The sequence below is a fragment of the Coregonus clupeaformis genome, chromosome 40 (genome assembly GCF_020615455.1).
Source record: "Coregonus clupeaformis isolate EN_2021a chromosome 40, ASM2061545v1, whole genome shotgun sequence".
Classification (NCBI taxonomy): Eukaryota; Metazoa; Chordata; class Actinopteri; order Salmoniformes; family Salmonidae; genus Coregonus; species Coregonus clupeaformis.
Window position 1 is genome coordinate 12,996,522 of NC_059231.1, and position 24,614 is coordinate 13,021,135.

A 24,614-nucleotide genomic window follows, 5' to 3' on the forward strand; every position below is an offset into this window, starting at 1 on the left:
TTGTGGATGATGTAGTTGAATTTACTGCTATGTAAAAAGGAGGAAGGGTGAACCTTCAATAGAATAGAAGCACTCATCTTTACACAGGTGATGGACAGAGGAACAATCCAAACAGCCATCTTGTCATGAAACCATGTGGCCTCATGAAAGATCGATGTCTGGGAACATAGAACCCAGTGCGCAGACTGGAGAGGGTTAGACGTGGTCCAGCTGGAAAGGGTTTTGTTTCTATGGTCTCCACTGCATTGCAACAACAGCCATATCATGGAGTGTGACACCAAAAGGTAAAAAAGCATTTCAAAAGAAACATAGGTAGCCAAAGTATCAATCAACATAGAAACAGAACAGAGGGAAGCAATTGTCATTGAATGGCTGTGTCCTTGAAAAATGTATTATTTAAACAAGAGGGAATCCAAGATAACGTATTAAAACGAGAGGAAATCCAAGATAATGTATTTAAACAAGAGGGAATCCAAGATAATGTATTAAAACAAGAGGAAATCCAAGATAATGTATTAAAACGAGGAAATCCAAGACTGAAATACAAAAGAAGAAGTAATAAAGGCAAGGCAATCTCAGTTATGGCCATTTACGTCTCTCTTTAAATATTGACCCTTTCTTACAGAATATCTCTACAGAAGCATTTGGCCATTTGTACACAGCGATTCCTTTGCGTACACTCCATTATTTCTCAATATCTGAAAATGTTTGCCTATTTACAAGTTTGTACAGCCACCCAACAGATCTCTCAATCTCCCAGAGGACCCCATCCACTTAAAGCGGGATACCTGAGTTTTCAAAAGAATGCTTCAATCTCCACCGCACATTTCACAGGATCTCAAGGGAGAGGCTCACATGCACACACACACACACACAAAACCACACATACACACACACACAACCACACACACACAACCATACTCACAAAGTTAGATCCTCTCTGAAAGGCTTCAGGACCTTTTGGAATAAGCCACACCAACCTTTTGAGTCAATGGTCCTGCATTCATGTTTGAGGTATTGAGCCCAAGAGGTCTTACAGCAGTTGGCAGTCAAGGTGGCAGCTGACCAACTGGCCAGCGACTGTCCGCAAAGTGACAATATGTTAGCCCGGACAAGTAGAGATAAAGTGGGCTGAGGTTTTGCTTTAGGTGAATGAATGAGTGACGGCAGAACTTCCTGGGAGACTTCATCTTGGCTGTTGATGTCAGAGGCTATGGCCTGACAGACTGCTGCTAGGGGTGGGAGGTGTGTGGGGAGGAGGAGGCCCTGGGTAGAGAAAACCTGCAAGAGCAAAGGAGGAATGAACAGTGGGAAGATTTAGCTTGGGATGGAGGTGTGAGAAACAACACTAGATTATAGGTCTGCACCCTAATGTTGGAATAAAATGAAAACGTATGAGCAGAAACATTTAATCAAATGTAATCAAATGACGGAGGTGTTGATGCTATTGCCATTACCTCTGTAGTCTGTGCACTAGCTCAGACACCAGGGCGTCAGAGATACCAGGACAGGACTCTTCTGACAGGAAAACGGCCTCCCTCAGCTCGTCCACAGCCTCTGGCTTGCCATTGGTTGCCTCAACCTGGTTCTCTTTTAACTGTAAGGGAAGGAGAGACACAGTTTATCTTAAAGCGTGCAGCAGTAGCTTCAATAAGGGCAACACATATCAGAACAGTTTGACCCGGAATCATTTAACTTGACTGAGATTCACCGTTATATATCTTTAGATAAAAAAGAGAAATGGTAACGTAACAAGATGTCAGAAGATGTAGTTGAAATGAGCCCAAATACATTCTTACCTCAGCAAACAAAGGTGAAATGACAGTGCACCAGCTCTGTGACAAAGGCCTCTTTGGATTGTCTTGCACCTAATAAAGAAAGTATAGAATTAATCATTCTGATGGCTCAGTGCAAGACCTGAAAACAGCTGAAGAGTGAAGGTCAGCGTATTAAACAGAGAATGCCCAGAAACCACCACTCTGTGTTTGGTTAGATCATGATGTATATGAAAACTGACAGGAGAAACATGCGGTATAAATATATACACTATGGTATACATATATACACTATGGTATACATATCTACACTATGGTATACATATATACACTATGGTATACATATATACACTATGGTATACATATATACACTATGGTATACATATATACACTATGGTATACATATATACACTATGGTATACATATATACACTATGGTATACATATATACACTATGGTATACATATATACACTATGGTATACATATATACACTATGGTATACATATATACACTATGGTATACATATATACACTATGGTATACATATATACACTATGGTATACATATATACACTATGGTATAAATATATACACTATGGTATACATATATACACTATGGTATACATATCTACACTATGGTATACATATATACACTATGGTATACATATATACACTATGGTATACAAAACATTAAAAACACCTGCTCTTTCCATGACATAGACTGACCAGGTGAATCCAGGTGAAAGCTATGATCCCTTATTGATGTGATTTGTTAAATCTTCTTCAAAAATCAGTGTAGATGAAGCAGAGGAGACAGGTTAAAGAAGGATTTTTAAGCCTTGAGACAAGGATTCAGGGGGGTGAATGGGCAAGACAAAATATGTAAGTGCATTTGAACGGGGTATGGTAGTAGGTGCCATGCGCACAGAAATGGTCCGCCACCCAAAGGACATCCAGCCAACTTGACACAACTGTGGGAAGCATTGGAGTCAACATGAGCCAGCATCCCTGTGGAATGCTTGCGACACCTTGTAGAGTCCATGCCCCGACGAATTAAGGCTGTTCTGAGGGCAAACTCAGTATTAGGAAGGTGTTCTCAAATGTTTTGTACACTCAGTGTACACTATGGTATAAATACTGTATATACTATGGTATGAATATAAACTATGGTAAAAATACACACTATGGTAAAAATACACTATGGCAGTGGTATTCAAACTTTTCCGCGTGGACCCCATTGTTTCCCCGCAGACCTTTTGGGGACCCCACAAGGATTTCTCACAACTCCACCCCAAATTTTATGACAATCAGAAAATCGATACATTTAGATTTTTACATCAACAAATAACTTTTAATTCATTACATTTTCATCTGTTATCAAAATGAAAATAAACAAAAATAAATTTACTCAATAAAATTGTATTTTTCAAATGATCTTTCTCAATACACTATGGTATAAATATGCACTATGGTATTGTTGAGGAAAAACTAGTTCCAAGGATCAGGCAGAGCTCATTTTCCAGTTTTTAAGAGTTTATTCAAGCAATTGGAAGAAAGTTAACTCTCCGGATATACCGGGGAGGAACTTGATTATTTACAAGTCACACAGTCTTTATATAAACTCAGCAAAAAAAGAAACATCCTCTCACTGTCAACTGCGTTTATTTTCAGCAAACTTAACATGTGTAAATATTTGTATGAATATAACAACATTCAACAACTGAGACATAAACTGAACAAGTTCCACAGAAATGAGAGACAAAACCGCTACTCGTCAGTGAAGAGCACTTTTTGCCAGTCCTGTCTGGTCCAGCGATGGTGGGTTTGTGCTCATAGGCGACGTTGTTGCCGGTGATGTCTGGTGAGGACCTGCTTTACAACAGGCCTACAAGCCCTCAGCTCAGCCTCTCTCAGCCTATTGCGGACAGTCTGAGCACTGATGGAGGGATTGTGCGTTCCTGGTGTAACTGACAGTTGTTGTTGCCATCCTGTACCTGTTCCGCAGTTGTGATGTTCGGATGTACCGATCCTGTGCAGGTGTTGTTACACGTGGTCTGCCACTGCGAGGACGATCAGCTGTAGCGCCGTCTTAGGCGTCTCACAGTACGGTCATTGCAATGAATTGCCCTGGCAACATCTGCAGTCCTCATGCCTCCTTGCAGCATGCCTAAGGCACGTTCACGCAGATGAGCAGGGACCCTGGGCATCTTTCTTTTAGTGTTCTTCAGAGTCAGTAGAAAGGCCTCTTTAGTGTCCTAAGTTTTCACAACTGTGACCTTCATTGCCTACCGTCTGTAAGCTGTTAGTGTCTTAATGACCGTTCCACAGGTGCATGTTCATTAATTGTTTATGGTTCATTGAACAAGCATGGGAAACAGTGTTTAAACCCTTTACAATGAAGATCTGTGAAGTTAATTTTGATTTTTACAAATTATCTTTGAAAGAAAGGGTCTTTTTTTGCTGAGTTTACGTCATCTACACAAAGAGCTGTTTACCCCTAATAGGGGGAGATAAGCTTCTGAAAGAGATAAGGGGTAATTGGCTCCACTTCCTTAGATGAATAGTACAAACAAGAACAGGTTCTAACCAGTTCTCACAAGCCAATGTTTCTAAGACAGTGGAGTGATAAGATCTTTAAAGCCTAAACAGAAGAAACTAGATTTCCACCTGGCTAGGCTTTTAGTGCCCTAAAGATAACGAGCCAGTAATAAATCACTCCTCTGAGTGGTACAGTATGTAAAGAGGTTATTAGACAGCTGTGGTAAATTATCAGTTGAATTGTATTCTTCAACTCAAGAATTTACACAGCATTAGACTGTAACAAAACCATTTTGCGCCAACGGTATAAATATACACTATGGTATACAGTGCATTCGGAAAGTATTCAGCTCCTTGAGTTTTTCCACATTTTGTTACGTTACAGCATTATTCTATATATATTTTTTCATCAATATAAACACAATACCCCATAATGACAAAGCAAAAATAGTTTTTTTGAAATTTTTGCAATTGTATTAAAAATAAAAACAGAGATACCTTATTTACATAAGTATTCACACCCTTTGCTAGGAGACTCAAAATTGAGCTCAGGTGCATCCTGTTTCCATTGATCATCCTTTAGATGTTTCTACAACTTGATTGGAGTCCACTTGTGGAAAATTCAATTGATTGGAAGGCACACACCTGTCTATATAAAAAAGGTCCCACAGTTGACAGTGCATGTCAGAGCAAAAACCAAGCCATTAAGGTCAAAGGAATTGTCTGCCTGCCCTGCAGAGATGGTTGTCCTTCTGGAAGGTTCTCCCATCTCCACAGAGGAACTCTGGAGCTATGTCAGAGTGACCTTCGGGTTCTTGGTCACCTCCCTGACCAAGGCCCTTCTCCCCCGATCGCTCAGTTTGGCCGGGCGGCCAGCTCTAAGAAGAGTCTTGGTGGTTCCAAACTTCTTCCATTTAACAACGATGGAGGCCACTGTGTTCTTGGGGACCTTCAATGCTGTAGACATTTTTGGGTACCCTTCCCCAGATCTGTGCCTCGACACAATCCTACCTCGGAACTCTACGGACAATTCCTTCGACCTCATGGCTTGGTTTTTGCTCCGACATGCACTGTCAACTGTGGGACCTTATATAGACATGTGTGTGCCTTTCCAAATCATGTCCAATCAATGGAAACAGGATGCACCTGAGCAACATTGAGTCTCTTAGCAAAGGGTCTGAATATTTATGTGAATAAGGTATCTGTTTTGAAACTTTTATACATTTTGTAAAATATTCATGTGTATAGATTGATGAGGATTTTTATTTATTTAATCAATTTTAGAATAAGGCTGTAATGTAACAAAATGTGGAAAAAGTCAAGGGGTCTGAATACTTTCCGAATGCACTGTACACTATGCTATAAATATATACTACCAGTCAAAAGTTGAGACGCCGACTCATTCAAGGGTTTTTCTTTATTTTTAGAATTATCTACATTGTAGAATAATAGTGAAGACATTCCAGCGGAGTAGAACTGACCTTCCACGGAGTTGCATTATTTTCCAGAGAACGCATAGAGCCCTGAGTAGATCATCTATTTTATACCATGGCTATAATTTACCATATTTGCCAGTAGAAATGTGTTCAACATCCACTGACATAGCTAGCAAGCTACATTAGTTGCCGTGGTAACCAAACAAACAGACTTGCTAGTTTAGCTAACCAGTCCTAGCTAAAATTCAACAATGCCAATGTTTTAAATTCGACTTTTGCTTTATACCGTGCGTTATAAGGAAATAATGCACGCTATAGAATGCCCTTCAAGCCAATCAGAAACAAGTATTCAACAATGCCATGGTATAATTAAGCAATAACGCCCGAGGAGGTGTGGTATACGGCCGATGTTCTTGCGCACGACGCAACGTGGAGTGCCTGGACACAGCCCTTAGCCGTGGTATATTGGCCATTGGTTACCAATGTAATTAGAGCAGTAAAAAAAAAAAAAAAAATTGGTCATACCCATGGTATACGGTCTGATATAACACGACTTTCAGCCAATCAGCATTCAGGGCTGGAACCAACCAGTTTATAATACGGTATAAATATACACAATGGTATGAATATACACTATGCTATAAATACACACTCAGTTAAATCAGCATTTGGGGTGAGGATAACCATTACATTTACATTACATTTTAGTCATTTAGCAGACACTCTTATCCAGAGCGACTTGCAGTTAAGTGAGTGCATACATTTTTTCATACCACGACAAACTAAGTTGCATGTTTCTCTTGAATCCCCTTTCATATGACTGACGATTGTGTTGTTATATTGCTATTTCAACAGGTGCCATCTTACCTTGTTCCCCTCCAGCTCATCAGACTGGGCGGCTCCATTCAGGAACTTCTTGGGGTCCTTCTCCCTGATGGTGTTGAAGATCCAGTTATCGTTCCCAGAGTCGTTCACTCCAGACGCCTGGCCATCTTGTTCCCTGACAAGACATAGAGACCACCTTTAGACAACCTCACATGGAAACACAGTCTGAAGCATATTAGTGAACTGTCCCAATAAACAATCTGGTTAACAACCAGATCGGCAAAATAACATTAAAGGACAGACGAATGGATCAAATGATAATGACTTACGAGTCCGACTCATCGTCGCTGGATTCCTCCCGAGACTGCTCTGCTTTCCACTTCCTGTACTTCTCCACCAGCTCTGAAAGGTAGGACGTCTTCTTGGCGTGCCGGATGATCAGCTTGTGTTTCAGCAGTTCTTTGGCAGTTGGCCTCTAAGGAGGAGCACGCCAAGAAGACGTATATATTGGATGTGTTGTCTAATGTGCAGAGAGGGTTGACTTTCTACATTTTTGTCATTTAGCACCTGCTCTTATCCAGAGCAACTTACAGGAGTAATTAGGGTTAAGTGCCTTGCTCAAGGGCACGTCGACAGATTTTTCACCTAGTCGGTTCGGGGATTCGAACCAGCGACCTTTCGATTACTGGCCCAACGCTCTTAACCACTAGTTAACAAAATGCAAATTTGAGCTCAATTGCTCCCCAAACACCACTTACAAAGCTGGGCTCTTTGTTCAAACAGGCTTCTATGAATTCTTTGAGGGGTTTGCAGTAGTTTCCTTCCAGGGTGGGCGGGTTGTTCTTTGGGATGAGGAATAAGACCTTCATAGGGTGGAGCTCTGAGTGGGGCGGCTCTCCTTTGGCCAGCTCTATGGCCGTTATGCCCAGAGACCAGATATCCGCCTGCGACGCAACAACAAGAAAAAGGAAACACTTTTTGAGAAAGACTTTAGAACAAATTCATCAACGGACTTCAAACGTCATAGCAAATATCAATAGGGACGGTTTGTGATGCAAAGGATATACAGATAGCATGATTCACAGAATGAACGATGGCGATAAATAACACTTCTTGAAACTTGACTAGAGATTTCTATTCAAAAGATGGAGGGTGCCATTTTATATTCACACATTAGATAGTAACAACATTCACACCCACTAGAAAGGCCCCACTTAGAAGGCCTATATCACCTGAGCCTGTAGTAGGTCATTTATGGAACTACCGTCAACCCAGGGTGAGTCAGTGTGGTGGCTCTGGTTTGCCGCATGGTGATTCACATGTTGTGGTCGTTCCTAATGTGTCTGGTGACATTTCCATCTGTGTGCACTGGCTTGTAGTGTGATCACAGCAGGTCACAGAGCTGAAGCTACCTCTGCAATGTCTCTACTCTCTCTACACAGCAGAATTTAGAGCCAGGAAAAACAAAGTTTATTGGACAACTATTTGATTTGATTTATTGGGATCCCCATTATGAAAACACAGAGTTCGAATTAAACATTTTGTTGACAATTCCACATGTTTCCTATGACACATTATAACACGTGCATGAACCTATGAACAGATATGTCATCTTAACCTGGAACCTGAACGAGACAACCTGGAAACTGAACGAGACATAACCTGGAACCTGAAAGAGACATAACCTGGAACCTGAAAGAGACTTAACCTGGAACCTGAAAGAGACTTAACCTGGAACCTGAAAGAGACTTAACCTGGAACCTGAAAGAGACTTAACCTGGAACCTGAAAGAGACATAACCTAGAACCTGAAAGAGACATAACCTAGAACCTGAAAGAGACATAACCTAGAACCTGAAAGAGACTTAACCTAGAACCTGAAAGAGACATAACCTAGAACCTGAAAGAGACTTAACCTGGAACCTGAAAGAGACTTAACCTAGAACCTGAAAGAGACATAACCTAGAACCTGAAAGAGACTTAACCTAGAACCTGAAAGAGACATAACCTAGAACCTGAAAGAGACTTAACCTGGAACCTGAAAGAGACTTAACCTAGAACCTGAAAGAGACATAACCTAGAACCTGAAAGAGAGCTTGTGGTATTTCTGACCTTTGAGTCATACGCAGACTGTTTTATGACTTCAGGTGCCATCCAGAACGGAGTGCCCACGAATGTGTTCCTCTTGATCTGGGTGTCCGTTAACTGCCCCGCCACTCCAAAGTCTGCCAGCTTCACGTCTCCTTGCTCCGATAGCAACACGTTAGCGGCTGGAGGCAATAACACAAACTATGAGATTCACCATGGTGGCCAGTTAAACAAGATAGTCAGTTGGCGATTCATGCTGCACTGTATGGCCATAGAGTGCTCTGAACAGTACCTTTAATATCTCGGTGGATTTTCTTTTCAGAGTGCAGGTACTCAAGTCCCCTCAGGATCTCTCTGAGAATTGTGGCAATCTGAGTTTCGTCCAAGGCACCTGGCTCCAACTAAAAGAGAAAGCAGGCTGGAACAAAGCGTCCTACTGAACCTTGACTGAAATGTAAAGATGCCTTTTGGGTTAGGCCTGTGTTACATCAATGCAATCTTACCAAGGAGTTTACTAAATTGTATTATAGAGAAACTTACCAAATCAAGAGCTGATCCTCCTCCTAAATATTCCATAATAATCCATAATTTTGCATCCTGAAATTAAAGAGAGAATGCCTTAATCATAAATCATGGCGAGTCTTTATTAAAACAGATCAACATGTACTGTTTAGTATCATACTGGAATAGAGTGGAAGAGGAAATTAAATCTCATAAAATCAAGACAGCGCTAACATCTCATTTAATACTTTCATCATAATTCATATTAAAAAAGAAGCTAAACACTTCAGCAATTCCTTCCCCCGGGGAGCCAATCACAGCACAGCACATCTGGCTGCATCAGGGATCATATCAAAATGGTGGAAAGTTAGGTCACTTAAGGTCTGAAGCCATAACCGCCTAGTGATGCCTGGAACAAGTGCAGTTCAATAATGCAGCACATTAAACATTTTTGTCATTTAGCAGACGCTCTTATCCAGAGTGACTTACAGTAGTGAGTGCATACATTTTCATACGTTTTTTTCGTACTGGTCCCCCGTGGGAATCGAAAGCACAACCCTGGCGTTTCAGGACAGTTTAGGCCTACACATTCTAACAGCAGACTGGATAACCTTGAGAGAGAGGGCATAATACAACATTTCTAAAGCAGAATAGCCCCAGGTCAAAGAAATACAACTGGATGGTTAGCCATAAGAGTCTATGTAGTGTGATATGCAGCATACACTGAAACACATGAAACACTAAAAAAGACCATTCAGACTCCTTCTTCTTCCTCCGTATGATCCATAAACCAGTTTGGCTCCTCCTTCTTCCTCCGTATGATCCATAAACCAGTTTGGCTCCTCCTTCTTCCTCCGTATGATCCATAAACCAGTTTGGCTCCTCCTTCTTCCTCCGTATGATCCATAAACCAGTTTGGCTCCTCCTTCTTCCTCCATATGATCCATAAACCAGTTTGGCTCCTCCTTCTTCCTCCATATGCTCCATAAACCAGTTTGGCTCCTCCTTCTTCCTCCATATGATCCATAAACCAGTTTGGCTCCTCCTTCTTCCTCCATATGATCCATAAACCAGTTTGGCTCCTCCTTCTTCCTCCATATGATCCATAAACCAGTTTGGCTCCTCCTTCTTCCTCCATATGATCCATAAACCAGTTTGGCTCCTCCTTCTTCCTCCATATGATCCATAAACCAGTTTGGCTCCTCCCCAGCCTCGCTGGCCTGAATCTCTTCAGCAGCTTGACATAACCTACTAACCAGCTCATATCCTCAGTATGGGATCAGAGCATTTCATATGTAAACCATAACGCAACAGTATGTGGGGCAGAAGTAAATGGGCCCCGCACTGAGCTGTTAACATGGGAGAAAACTCCTCTTCTCCCCCTGGGACAATTACACACATTTTAAAACGCAAAAAGAACGGCTTTCCAAGAGATGTTGAGTGTTTCTGAATGGTTCAGTCTCAGTCCTGACTTAAATCTGCTTGAAAAAATCAGAGACAAGTTTAGAATATTTCTGCCCAACAATGATTCTCAACCAAATTTACTGAGCTTGAGCAATTATGACAAAAATCAATGGATCTGTGTTGTGCAAGGTTGGTAGACACGTATTAAAAATGATTACCAGCTGTAATGGCTGCCAAAGGTATATCAACTCTAAGGTGTGAAGACATACGCAATCAATACATCTTCATATTTTATTAATTGGGAAATGTTATATATATATTTTTTCACTTTGATAACGTGGAGTAGATTGGGTAGATCAGTAAAAATAATCTAATTGAATCCCTTTTTAGATTTAATTTTAAGGCAGAAGAATGTGAAGACTGTGCAGGGCGTGTGTAGACTTTCACTAAGCACTGTAGTGAACAATACCCAAGAGATTAGAAAGTAGCACATGCACTCAAATAAGGGTCAGGCACAAATATAAATACTACATGACCAACTCTGCAGAAGAAAACTTTTATACCAAAAGGTTGGAAGTCAGGGTGGAAATACACTATATATAGAAAAGTATGTGGACACCCCTTCAAATTAGTGGATTTGGCCATTTCAGCCACACACGTTGCTGACAGCACACAGCCATGCAATCTCCATAGACAAACATTGGCAGTAGAATGGCCTTACTGAAGAGCTCAGTGACTTTCAACATTGCACCGTCATACGATTCCACCTTTCCAACAAGTCAGTTCGTCAAATTTCTGCCCTGCTAGAGCTTCCCCGGTCAACTGTAAGTGCTGTTATTGTGAAGTGGAAACATCTAGGAGCAACAACGGCTCAGCCGCGAAGTGGTAGGCCACACAAGCTCACAGAACGGGACACCCGAGTGCTGAAGCACGTAGCGTGTTAAGATTGTCTGTCCTCGTTTGCAACACTCACTACAGAGTTCCAAACTGCCTCTGGAAGCAACATCAGCACAATAACTGTTAATGGGGAGCTTCATGAAATGGGTTTCCGTGGCCGAGCAGCCGCACACAAGCCTAAGATCACCATGCGCAATGCCAAGTGTCGGCTGGAGTGCTGTAAAGCTTGCCGCTATTGGACTCTGGAGCAGTGGTAACGCGTTCTCTGGAATGATGAATCACGCTTCACCATCTGGCATAGTGTCAACTGTAAAGTTTGGTGGATGAGGAATATTGGTCTGGGACTGTTTTTCATCGTTCGGGCCCATAAATTCCAGAGAAGGGAAATCTTAAGTCTACAGCATACAATGACAGTGACATTCCAACATTGTGGCAACAGTTTGGGGAAGGCCCTTTCCTGTTTCAGCATGACAATGCCCCTGTGCACAAAGCGAGGTCCATACAGAAATGGTTTTTCGAGATCGGAGTGGAAGAACTTGACTGGCCTGCACAGAGCTATGACCTCAACCCCATCAAACACCTTTGGGATTAGTTGGAACGCCGACTGCGAGCCAGGCCTAATCGCCCAACATCAGTGCCTGACCTCACTAATGCTTGTGGCTGAATGGAAGCAAGTCCCCACAGCAATGTTTCAACATCTAGTGGAAAGCCTTCCCAGAAGAGTGGAGGCTGTTATAGCAGCAAAGAGGAGACCAACTCCATATTAATGCCCATGATTTTGGAATGAGATGTCCGACAAGCAGGTGTCCACATACTTTTGATCATGTAGTGTATCTGAATAATATATAAATGAACCAAATTGCAACCTCTGTTGACTGCAACATAAGGCGAATCTGCCTGAGTGACCATTTTTTGTTCTAAATGGCTGTGCATGGCTGTCTGCTGCGGCTGTGAATTCCCCTTGTAGAGGGGTGATCATGTAGGACAGAGCGGTGTGTGGATGACTAAGTATGGCCACAGGCCTCTGTCTGCAGCTCAGACAGACTAGATGAGCCTGAGGTACCGCTGTCATGTGCAAAAGAGAACATTTCATCCATTTTTAGAAAGACTAGGCCTACGACTGAGTAATTACATAGAACTAGCCCAACCGAACACAATTTCCAATTAAATCACCGACTGACACTAACATCTCCTCCTCTCTCTAATGGTTCTGATTGTATAACGGTTTTAGCAGGAATCATTGAAAGATTTAAATATTCGGTCTTGGCAGGTGATTTTGTCAGTCTGTGCAACCAATTTTGATATGGCCTTGACTTGGGATGCAAATTTCGGTCAAATTTGTTACCGACTAAAACCGGTTAATAAATGGTTAAATTGGTTCCAAACAGTAAAATTATGTGACCAACAGAAAATACTATGCATGGAAGGAACTGACAATTTTTCATTATGAGTTTAAAAAACATGCGACAATAGCGAGCCTATCATCTCCTATTATAGAACATGAAGCAGAGAATGGAATACATCATTTTCAAACATTTGCCAAATTGCAATTTGTGGGAAAACACTGACTGTTCTAAAAGATGCACCTGATGCGAGCCGTTTCATGTGACAAGAGATGAACATCTCAGTTAGAAACTTAGAAAGAGGAAAAAAAAACTAAATATGCAACAACTGGGGTGGGTTGCTAATATGACTAGGATTGTGCCTTTGGCTTCTGGACAACGAAAGAAAGTTGATATGAAAACCAGTAAAACAGAAATGCTTGGAAACGTTTTTGGTTGCTAGCTGCATCTTCCCACCCCTCTACTGCTCCCTGAGTTACCTAGCAACGAGTCTCCGCTCTCGTTTGCTCGTGGCTGACGGACTAGAGACAGCCATATAGTTGAGGTAAGAAAGCTACTTTCTAACTCTATAAACTCACTGTACATTACTATTTACTGAGAAAATAATTATTCTGATCCTATTTTATGACTGATGAGATTTGTTAAATTCTGACACCAATTTAATTCCACGAAATTGTGCAAATTAACCGAAATGCGATAAGCATGACCAGTCAAATGTATTTTTCGGTGGCTAATTGACTAGCTAACGGTTAACCGTTAACGTCCCTAGCCTTGACTGTCATACCATATCGATCAATTTCATGTCAGGGAGTGCAGCATTAGATTTATTTTAATTATTTTACATCAAATATAAAAGTGAGCTCAAGTCGTTGAAACCAAGCATTTCAAATGCTATACGATTCGCCTACCTTTTTCAGAGACTGCATAACATCAGTATGTGTATTCATCTAGACTCGGCCTGGTAGTGCTGCAGACTACAGGCTTATTGTCAGTGTGGTAAAAGCCAGGCTGTGCCGGCTGGCAGTGCAGAGCTAACTAGATGGCTGTGATTCTCTGGGAGAGCAGATGTTGGGTATGAGCCATATGATCCAGCGCTCCGAGGGCTGGAGTAGCATGCAACACTAGCCTCCCACCCTCCATCTATCAGTACAACTGGAGCTAACAGCCAACTGGCACTCCCCCCCCCACTGGCCTCAAGTAAACCACTAACGGAAAAAGTACCCAATTGTCATACTAAAAGTAATGATACCTTAATAGAAAATGACTCAAGTAAAAGTGCAAGTCACCCAATAAAATACTACTTGAGTAAAAGCCTAAAAGTATTTGGGTTTAAACATACTTAAATATCAAAAGTAAATATAATTGCAAAAATATATTTAAGTATCAAAAGTAAAAGTATAAATAATTTCATATTTGCTTAATCAAACCAGACAGCACAGTTTTATTTATTTATTTATTTATGGATAGCCAGGGGCACACTCTAACATCATTTACAAATTAAGCATTTGTGTTTAGTGAATCCGTCCGATCAGAGGCAGTAGGGATGACTAGGTATGTTTTCTTGATAAGTGCGTGAAATCTGACCATTTTCCTGTCCTGCTAAGCATTAAAAATGTAACAAGTACTTTTGGGTGTCAAGGAAAATGTATGGAGTAAAAAATATATTATTTTCTTTAGGAATGTAGTGAAGTAAAAGTAGTCAAAAATATAAATATTAAAGTACAGATGCCGAAAAACCCATCACATGTAGACCTACTAATACTCTGCCTACTCCAGATTAATTTCAAACTTACGGTTGACAGCAACCAAGGGCCGGGAAATGATGAAATCCCTCACGATCAAGTCAACACGGGATCCTCACGAATGCTTAAATTGGTTTTGCATAGTATTCCTGTCGTCGCATGACATGCAGTACATTGTAGGACATATAGGATAATGAAGTCATGCATGCCTGTGTGTTCTGCTCACAATCACCAGTGCCAATGCATGCCATAGGCCTAATGCTCAGGCACAATTCACGGGAGCCTTGTCCCATTAGCCATATGAATGATTTATTGACCCACATACAGTTGTCTACAATTGTTACACATGCCACCACAGGCAGCAACACTACAACCAGCACCACGTCTGTCACACAAATAGAGCACAGCCTCTCAAAATGTAGAAACAAGAAGAGAGAACGATGCTTTGCAACAATTTGAGGATGGACTATTTAGCCAAAATCCTTTCTCACAGCATGTTGAGATAACACGAGGTTTGGTCAACTTACCTTCAGATATGATCCATAGTACTTGGTTACAAAGGGACTGTCACACTGGCTGAGGACTGTTATTTCCTGTTGAATGTCTTCTATTTCATCCTCGGCCTCCTCGAGGTCAATTATCTTAATGGCCACTACTTTCTGAGTCCGATTGTCAATGCCTTTGAACACCTCTCCAAAAGAGCCTTTCCCTATCCTCTCCAGCTTGGTGAACAGCTCCTCCGGATCGGCTTTGAAGTTCTGAGGAAAGGAGAAAAAACAGGGCTGTAGCAGCAACGACAGCAGAGCAGAGCATCGTTCAATCACAGGTAAAGAAGGACCATGCGATAAAAGAGATTAAGCATAGGTTTTTCATTTTTATTTTTATGGTTGTAGGCTGTGTCTTGGGTTTATATAACAGTCTAATAAAAAGCATGAGCTGGCACCTGGCACCTGGCACCTGGCACCTGGCACCCCCCACGCCCCAAAGAAAAAGTTAGTAGAGGTGCTGACTAACGGTGAGTAAACTGTAGGCTATTAAAAATAAATTTAAAAAAAGAGAGTTGAACACTCAATTTACAAGCTCCCCGTTTTTATTGGGTAAACCACCACCGTTTCGGCATCACTGTGCCTTCTTCAGGGTGATGTCATGAATGCTTGAAGCAGGTTATGTAGACAAACAGTGCAATTAGTGCAACCAATGACAATAGTGAGGGGTGTGTCATAGTTATTAGGGTGATGAGAACTTTAAAAATGTTTAACTGTTAACAGGCTGGGCATACGATGGATGATTACCACAGAACTGGTACTGTGTACTCCCTCAGTGAGCGATTGAACAGCCAACAATTCCTTATGACAGGATTTCAGAACATGGTTGCTGAATGTTATCTGGGCAAGTGTCTTTGTTGACTGATATTAGTTTTATATATCCTATCAACATCTGCTTCCTGTGTAACTAAATGAGCGTCCCCTTGGGCTAAAGAAAAACATTCACACAACAGCTCACCATTCTCAGTACTCAGCACAAAGTACAGATTATCAAATCTACAATAAAAAAAAGTGTTCAGACTAGGGCTGTCCCCAACAACAAAATAATCTTGTTCGACCGATCTTTCTACCAACATTTTTTATGTGTATTGAGCTTGTCTGATGCTTTAAGCTTACGGTTTGATGAAATATGACAAATGCCTCAAGGGGGCGCCAGAGATCTAGATAACCAGAAGAAGAAAAAAACTTAACCTGACCCAACTATTCTCCTCCCGGTCCTGCAGACTTTCGCAGATTCTGCCGTTACTCTCCTGAAGTTGCCAGTAATAGGCTATAATGAGGAGTCGGCAACCTTTCTCACGTTGAATGCCAATTTATCTTACAATTTCTGCCGATATACGTGCCAGTTATGGTTTTCATATGCACACTTCCGTGAAACAGTTTCATTTAAATGTATAATAACGTCTTCATATCTCAAAATCATTGTCACGTGGTTAATCAAAATTCTATCCAAATCTAAATGAAAATGACAAACCTAAAAAGTAACTTCTATTGCCATTGCCAATAAGTAAAAATAGCCTACATAAAGCCAACAAATAAAAACATTGCAGCCTGCAGGTAGAAAATATCCTGATAAAAATAAACATCCTATAAATCACATTGGCTACACATGGCCTGTCTGCAACGAACTTGAAACATTGTATCAAATATTAAGTTGGGTCATGGGCCTCCCAAGTGACGCAGCGGTCTAAGGCATCACTACAGACCTGGGTTCCATCCCGGGCTGTGTCGCAGCCGGCCGCGACTGGGAGACCCATGAGGCGGTGCACAATTGGCCCAGCGTCGTCGGGGTTAGGGGAGGGTTTGGCCGGCCGGGACGTCCTTGTCCCATCGCGACTTCTGTGGCGGGCCGGGCGCATGCAGTTGTACGGTGTTTCCTCCGACACATTGGTGCGGCTGGCTTCCGGGTTAAGCGAGCAGTGTGTCAAGAAGCAGTGCGGCTTGGCACGGGTCGTGTTTCGGAGGATGCATGGCTCTCGACCTTCGCCTCTCCCGAGTCTGTACGGGAGTTGCAGCGATGGGACAAGACTGTAACTACCAATTGGGGAGAAAAAAGGAGTAAAAAAAATCCTAAGGAGTATTAAGTTGGGTTCAACCCAAAGCTTGTGCTAGCGAACTTGCAATATTGTATAAAATATTCTGGACCCTCAAGAGTTTCCCCGCCAGGCTATTTGCCAAAGGGATTGCTTGACTTGGGCAGGAGCTCACTGGAGCGGAGTACCGGCACCTCAACATTTCCACTGCTTGAGCTCCTGTTCCTCTTATATTAGCTCAAAAATATTGTGGAGCACCAGCACCTAAATATACAGTGCATTCAGAAAGTACTCAGACCCTTTGACTTTTTCCACATTTTGTTATGTTACAGCCTTATTCTAAAAAGGATTCAATTCAATTGATTGGACATGATTTGGAAAGTTGATAGTGCAAGTCAGAACAAAAACCAAGCCATGAGGTCGAAGGAATTGTCCGTAGAGCTCCGAGACAGGATTGTGTCGAGGCACAGATCCGGGGAAGGGTACCAAAACTGTTCTGCAGCATTGAAGGTCCCCAAGAACACAGTGGCCTCCATCATTCTTAACCCCTTTTTCTAAATTTTTGCCTAAAATGACATACCCAAATCTAACTGCCTGTAGCTCAGGACCTGAAGCAAGTATATGCATATTCTTGATACCATTTGAAAGGAAACACTTTGAAGTTTGTGGAAATGTGAAATTAATGTAGGAGAATATAACACATTAGATCTGGTAAAGGATAATACAAACAAAAAAACATGCGTTTTCTTTTTTGTTCCGTCATCTTTGAAATGCAAGAGAAAGGCCACAATATAATATTGCAGTTTAGGCACAATTTAGATTTTGCCCACTAGATGGCAGCAGTGTGTGTGCAAAGTTTCAGATTGATCCAGTGAAGCATTGCAATACTGGACTTTATTGTATCAAATCTGCCCAAATGTGCCGAATTGGTCAATTGATACATTTTCAAGTACAAAAATGATATGGTAATACAAAATGTAAGTTACACACTCCCAGGAATGTCATACATGATGGAACATTAGATTATACACTAACTTTCACACATCTAGATGGCCGGGCGGGGTGGGTGTGGAGCCAGAGACAGAAGGGGTTCAAACTGTAGAACCCAGTTCCTACATTTGACTATAAAAATGGATTTTATCAAACAAAACTATGCTACATTTTATCTCTGGGACCCTTAGGATGACAAAGCAGAGCAAGATTACTGAATGTAAGTACATTATTTACCTTCAGAGGTGAATGTATCAAACCAGTTGCCGTGACACGTTTTTTGTTGTTGTGCACTCTCCTCAAACAATAGCATGGTATTTTTTCACTGTAATCGCTACTGTAAATTGGACAGTGCAGTTAGATTAACAAGAACGTAAGCTTTCTGCCCATATAAGACATGTCTATGTCCTGGAAAGCTTGCTGTTACTTACAACAGTCATGCTAATCACATTAGCGCACGTTAGCTCAACCGTCCCGTACAGTGAGGGAAAATAGTATTTGATCCCCTGCTGATTTTGTACGTTTGCCCACTGACAAAGAAATTATCAGTCTATAATTTTAATGGTAGGTTTATTTGAACAGTGAGAGACAGAATAACAACAAAAAAATCCAGAAAAACGCATGTCAAAAATGTTATAAATTGATTTGCATTTTAATGAGGGAAATATGTATTTGACCCCCTCTCAATCAGAAAGATTTCTGGCTCCCAGGTGTCTTTTATACAGGTAACGAGCTGAGATTAGGAGCACACTCTTAAAGGGAGTGATCCTAATCTCAGCTTGTTACCTGTATAAAAGACACCTGTCCACAGAAGCAATCAATCAGATTCCAAACTCTCCACCATGGCCAAGACCAACGAGCTCTCCAAGGATGTCAGGGACAAGATTGTAGACCTACACATGGCTGGAATGGGCTACAAGACCATCGCCAAGCAGCTTGGTGAGAAGGTGACAACAGTTGGTGCGATTACTCGCAAATGGAAGAAACACAAAAGAACTGTCAATCTCCCTCGGCCTGGGGCTCCATGCAAGATCTCACCTCGTGGAGTTGCAATGATCATGAGAACGGTGAGGAATCAGCCCAGAACTACACGGGTGGATCTTGTCAATGATCTCAAGGCAGCTGGGACCATAGTCACCAAGAAAACAATTGGTAACACACTACGCCGTGAAGGACTGAAATCCTGCAGCGCCCGCAAGGTCCCCCTGCTCAAGCAAGCACATATACAGGGGTGTCTGAAGTTTGCCAATGAACATCTGAATGATTCAGAGGAGAACTGGGTGAAAGTGTTGTGGTCAGATGAGACCAAAATCAAGCTCTTTGGCATCAACTCAACTCGCCGTGTTTGGAGGAGGAGGAATTCTGCCTATAACCCCCAGAACACCATCCCCACCGTCAAACATGTAGGTGGAAACATTATGCTTTGGGGGTGTTTTTCTGCTAAGGGGACAGGACAACTTCACCGCATCAAAGGGACGATGGACGGGGCCATGTACCGTCAAATCTTGGGTGAGAACCTCCTTCCCTCAGCCAGGGCATTGAAATGGGTCGTGGATGGGTATTCCAGCATGACAATGACCCAAAACACACAGCCAAGGCAACAAAGGAGTGGCTCAAGAAGAAGCACATTAAGGTCCTGGAGTGGCCTAGCCAATCTCCAGACCTTAATCCCATAGAAAATCTGTGGAGGGAGCTGAAGGTTCGAGTTGCCAAACGTCAGCCTCGAAACCTTAATGACTTGGAGAAGATCTGCAAAGAGGAGTGGAACAAAATCCCTCCTGAGATGTGTGCAAACCTGGTGGCCAACAACAAGAAACGTCTGACCTCTGTGATTGCCAACAAGGGTTTTGCCACCAAGTACTAAGTCATGTTTTGCAGAAGGGTCAAATACTTATTTCCCTCATTAAAATGCAAATCAATTAATAACATTTTTGACATGCGTTTTTCTGGATTTTTTTGTTGTTATTCTGTCTCTCACTGTTCAAATAAACCTACCATTAAAATGATAGACTGATCATGTCTTTGTCAGTGGGCAAACGTACAAAATCAGCAGGGGATCAAATACTTATTTCCCTCACTGTGTGTATATATATATATATATATATTTGTTACTGCTCGACTAAAACAATTTTGGTCGACCAAAAGCCTAACGACCAAACAATCGACCAGTCGACTAATTGGAGTCAGCCCTAGTTCAGACTCTCTGCAAACTCAATGCAATGTTCTTTTGATTGGACATTAGGCTCAGTTTGGTTGGTTGGTAGTCCAGAGGGTTTTTTAGGCCCTTCCAACCATCCCTCAAGTTTCCGTCCTGGAATAGTCCTTCAACCTTTTGTAGGCCCTTTCTGCTTATTTTATTTTTCTGTTCAGATTCAGCTGAATAAGTTGATTACACCTTATCAGCAGAAGAAAATGCTATAATGCTAAGGTTTAATATCTGTTTCAAAAGAGTCAACAAAATGATTATGGTCCAAACATGTAGGCCTATTACAGCAGATGGCAAGATGCAGACTGTCGAAGGTGAAACAAAACGTAGCTTAAACATTGACACTGCAGAGGAGCGCTGGGTACATCCCAATTAGCCTAGTGTGGTCTTGTCTATTTATGACATCTGCTAATGTCAATTCAGACAGAGTGCTAAAGTAGACTGTTACCAAACATTACCTAGGCTAATTATTCATTGCAAAGCGTGCCTGTCCGGCACTAGCGGGTTGCGAAGGTGCCTCGCTCTTCAAGTTATTCAAGGCCCTAAAGCTACGTATTTATGACCCCTGTCGTGTGTGTGTGAACACTGGCCTAGGGTTACATTCTCTGCTACATGCTAAGACTATTATGGCTCGGTCTAGTTACTAACGCTTCACTGGGCCAATCATGGAACTCTATAATACAAAGGATTCTGGTGTAGGGGGGGGGGACCAATTATATCATCATTATTACCCCTGAGAAACTCAAGCAGCTTGAGGAATTAATTCTAAACACCCATACCAACGGATAGCTGAACAACACCACTGATCCTATGGCTTTAGTTTGGCCTTGTTGACAAACGACGCAGTCTTTCACACTTTCTGCCCCTGCAATAGTGACTCTTGGGGCACCTGCCTTTATCAGTTTCTGTCAAATAGCCTAACTTACAGAAACATAGGCCTGTCAGTGTTTCCCCTAGGAGGTTTTTCAGGCGGGGGGGTGTGGGGGGGGTACTGCTACTAAATGAATATAGAGGAAACACTACTATCTAGGGAAAGGGGGATACCTAGTCAGTTGTACAACTGAATGCATTCAACTGAAATTTGTCTTCCGTACTTAACCCAACAGAGGTGCGGGGGGCTGCCTTAAATCGACAGCCACGTCATCGGCGCCCAGGGGAACAGTGGGTTAGCTGCCTTGCTCAGGGGCAGAAGGACAGATTTGTAAAATTGTCAGCTCGGGTTTACTGGTTCATCGCTCCTACTGGGACTGGACTTTGGCCAGAAGACTAGGAAATTGTGAAGCAGCTCAACCTAACAAGAAATTCCCGATATAATGAATAGCGAGAAAATCTCTCAGAGTAAAAAAAAATCCAAACATCAATATCGACAGTGAGAGAATAGGACAAAGGCTTGGAGCAGGAAAACGACAAACCCTGCCTCAGACCGGCCCTCTTTCCCCCTGTGGTCTACAAAGGAAGAGATGGTGCTCTTCATGCTTGACATTACAATTCACTTCCTGCACTGCAACGATTAACTGTCTGAAGCACTTCTGTTGCAAATTATGGAACTGCATGTTATGCTGCATGACAGAAATAGTGTGAAGGAACATTTTCCAGTCACAATACCTTGTTTTTTTTACATTTTACATTTTAGTAATTTAGCAGACGCTCTTATCCAGAGCAACTTACAGTGAGTGAGTGCATACATTTTTCATACTGCCCCCCCGTGGGAATCGAACCCACAACCCTGGCGTTGCAAGCACCATGCTCTACCAACTGAGCTACAGGACGGCCGATGTCCAATTAATTTCACTAGAGGCATAAAGATTTCATATCCCTACACACTAATCGCATTTGGATACCCATTAAGGTACATTCTGGAAAGAGAGAATTACAGTTCAATTTACCATAAAAAGAATGCATGTACAGCTAGCCTATTGTTCTCATAACATCCCCTAGAGAATGTTGTAAATCTACTCAATAAAAAGAGGCAAAGAGACAGCTAATATCTTGAGTTGAAAGGGGGATGAAGAAGATAAAGGCTGTCACAAAAGCAGAGCGGTCATCCAGGTGAAAATCATCCTATTGAGTCTGAACTCTGTGGGGAAAAACAACACTGGGCACTGTGACTACAGACTCCACATGCTGGGAACCTCCACAGTCAGCAGGTTTATCACCTCTGCTAAAACTGCCTGAAACCTCCCTCTAAAAGCATGAGTTTGATCCTCTCCCAGCTGCACCACCAGATTGCGTGGTCCACTGCAGTCAGTCCGCACCCTGAGGGCTGAGGCTCATCGGCTCCCCCCCCACCCGCCCCATATACACACACACACTCCACATCTCCCTCTGGTTCAGCTCTACCCAGGCCAAGGCTGAATGAACCAGGTTTCCACCATTCAGGAGAGGACAGTATGGTGGTGAAACATGGCTCTATTCATGCAGCTCAAGGCTATCCCGCGGCGGCGCCCCATTAGAATGCCAGTCATATGTCAATTGTCGGAATGGGTAATGACCTAGAGACCTAGTTTTCTTACGAGATAAGTCATGTCCGCTTTCTTGTTGACTATCTGCACTGAAAAATGTCAAGAATGTTTAAGAGGAAATATTTACTTTCCACTGACTCAAAACTGGCAGGCACCTCAGTAACATGTTGCTGTTTTGCTTTCATGTCTCCTTGTTGAATAAAAGGTGTTTAGTGTTTGAGCCATTGAGTCATGCTTAAAATGTATGGCCTTTCTGAGTAATCACAAACAATTAATGTGCATTAGTGTAACACTACAGGAAAAGCATTTCAGTTGTAGCTGAGGATTTGGCTTTAATGGCAAACACTCTTATCTTGTCTTGTTCTAGCAACATGCTAAACAGTTTATATTTTGTAAAACAGATGCTTAGCTTTGCCATCCAGTCTACAGGACTGGCAGAGACAGACTGCACCACATGGGGCCAATCTGGCCACATCTCTGCTCAACATAAATATGGCTCGATAGATTGGCCTCATCAGTGAGCCTTTTTCTGGTGCAAAGAATCCAATACCTTATGTATTTCCATAGTTGGCTAGCTAACTAGTTAACGTTACCTAATAAACTAACACAGCTAGTGTGGATGTGATCATAAATAAAGTCGAGTTACTCATCACTTCATCGAGTCAGTAACGTTAGCTGGCTAACAAGTTTGCTAAAGTATTGCAAAGAAATTGAGGGAGACCGACCACTTGATGAACTAAGACAAAAATCTTACCTGCATCCCTGGAATGCCACTCTGAACCGGGGAATGAGCCATGTCGTCATAAAATAAACAATCAACAAAATTCGTACTCAGTTGACGCCACTTTGTTTATTAGCTAAATGAGCTAACTAGCCCAAATCGGAGGAGAATGCAACGCTGTTTATGTCCAACTAACGATACCTTGCGCTATATGAATTATAATGCCGGATTTATAGTCCCTAGCTATCACGGAATCAGCTCAAAAACATTGCTTGCTTTTTAGCTGCAATGTCTTGAAGTTGTGCCTCTTCCGCAGATAGCAAACTAGCTAACGTTAGCTAGCTAAATCTTCAACGGAAGCGCAAACTAGGCTCTGCACAAGTCTCACCAAACCTTAATGTTTTCGAGAATATCCGGTGAACAGTAATAATAATAGAATAAATTGAAAATTGAGGCTAACTGTATCATTTGTTGTCCTGTCCTCATCACTTTTCTCTATTGCCCTCCGCCATTTTGATAGCTGTCATTCTCACATTAGGGAAACCCTTCTGAAAAACTACAGCGGTGCGCAGCGAACCGGAATATTCCTCCCGGGAAGCTCCCAAACCGTCAGTACCCACGCCTTCACGCCATTGGCCGTTCTATAGCCAATGGGCTCGCAGCAACGCTTCCACCGCCGCGTCCGAGGAGTCTGCCTTCCGCGTCCAAAGCGGCAAAAGATCTAGCTACCGTTGGAATCCGTGTAGAAATTCAGCCAGCTCCGATTGACTGACAAATAGTGAGCTAAATACCATGCTATATATAAACTGTGCAAACCAGCTAACGAATTAGATAGGATTACGAGTAGAATTTCAGGTTTTTAGATACATAAACTACAGTTATGCTAGTAATGGACTGACTCTCTCTTTCCCCACTTTCAGTCAGTATAGTTGCATTGTGTCCTGCTACCATGATGTCCCCCAAGGCAAGGGGTTGACAACAATGATGTAAATACTGTATGTCTATCTATGTTTAATAAAGCTGAATTGTTGATTGATATCAGTTGATATGACTTGAGTTGTCTCTTACATTTACATTTATGTCATTTACTAAACTTCCTGGTATGGGTTTT

At 42.1% G+C, this 24,614-nt stretch overlaps 1 protein-coding gene across 1 annotated transcript; it reads right to left on the reverse strand.

The window, feature by feature from the left end:
- On the reverse strand, positions 1 to 24,417 carry LOC121555000 (serine/threonine-protein kinase 24). The gene is made up of 11 exons (XM_041868751.2): positions 23,537 to 24,417; positions 15,074 to 15,304; positions 9,200 to 9,256; positions 8,952 to 9,060; positions 8,684 to 8,841; positions 7,331 to 7,516; positions 6,902 to 7,047; positions 6,615 to 6,747; positions 1,800 to 1,868; positions 1,458 to 1,597; positions 1 to 1,281 (listed from the first exon to the last, which is right to left on the reverse strand). The coding sequence occupies exons 1-11, from the start codon at positions 23,576 to 23,578 to the stop codon at positions 1,233 to 1,235; spliced, it is 1,320 nt and encodes a 439-aa protein (XP_041724685.1). The 5' UTR covers positions 23,579 to 24,417; the 3' UTR covers positions 1 to 1,232.
- Between the last annotated feature and the right edge of the window lie 197 nt (positions 24,418 to 24,614).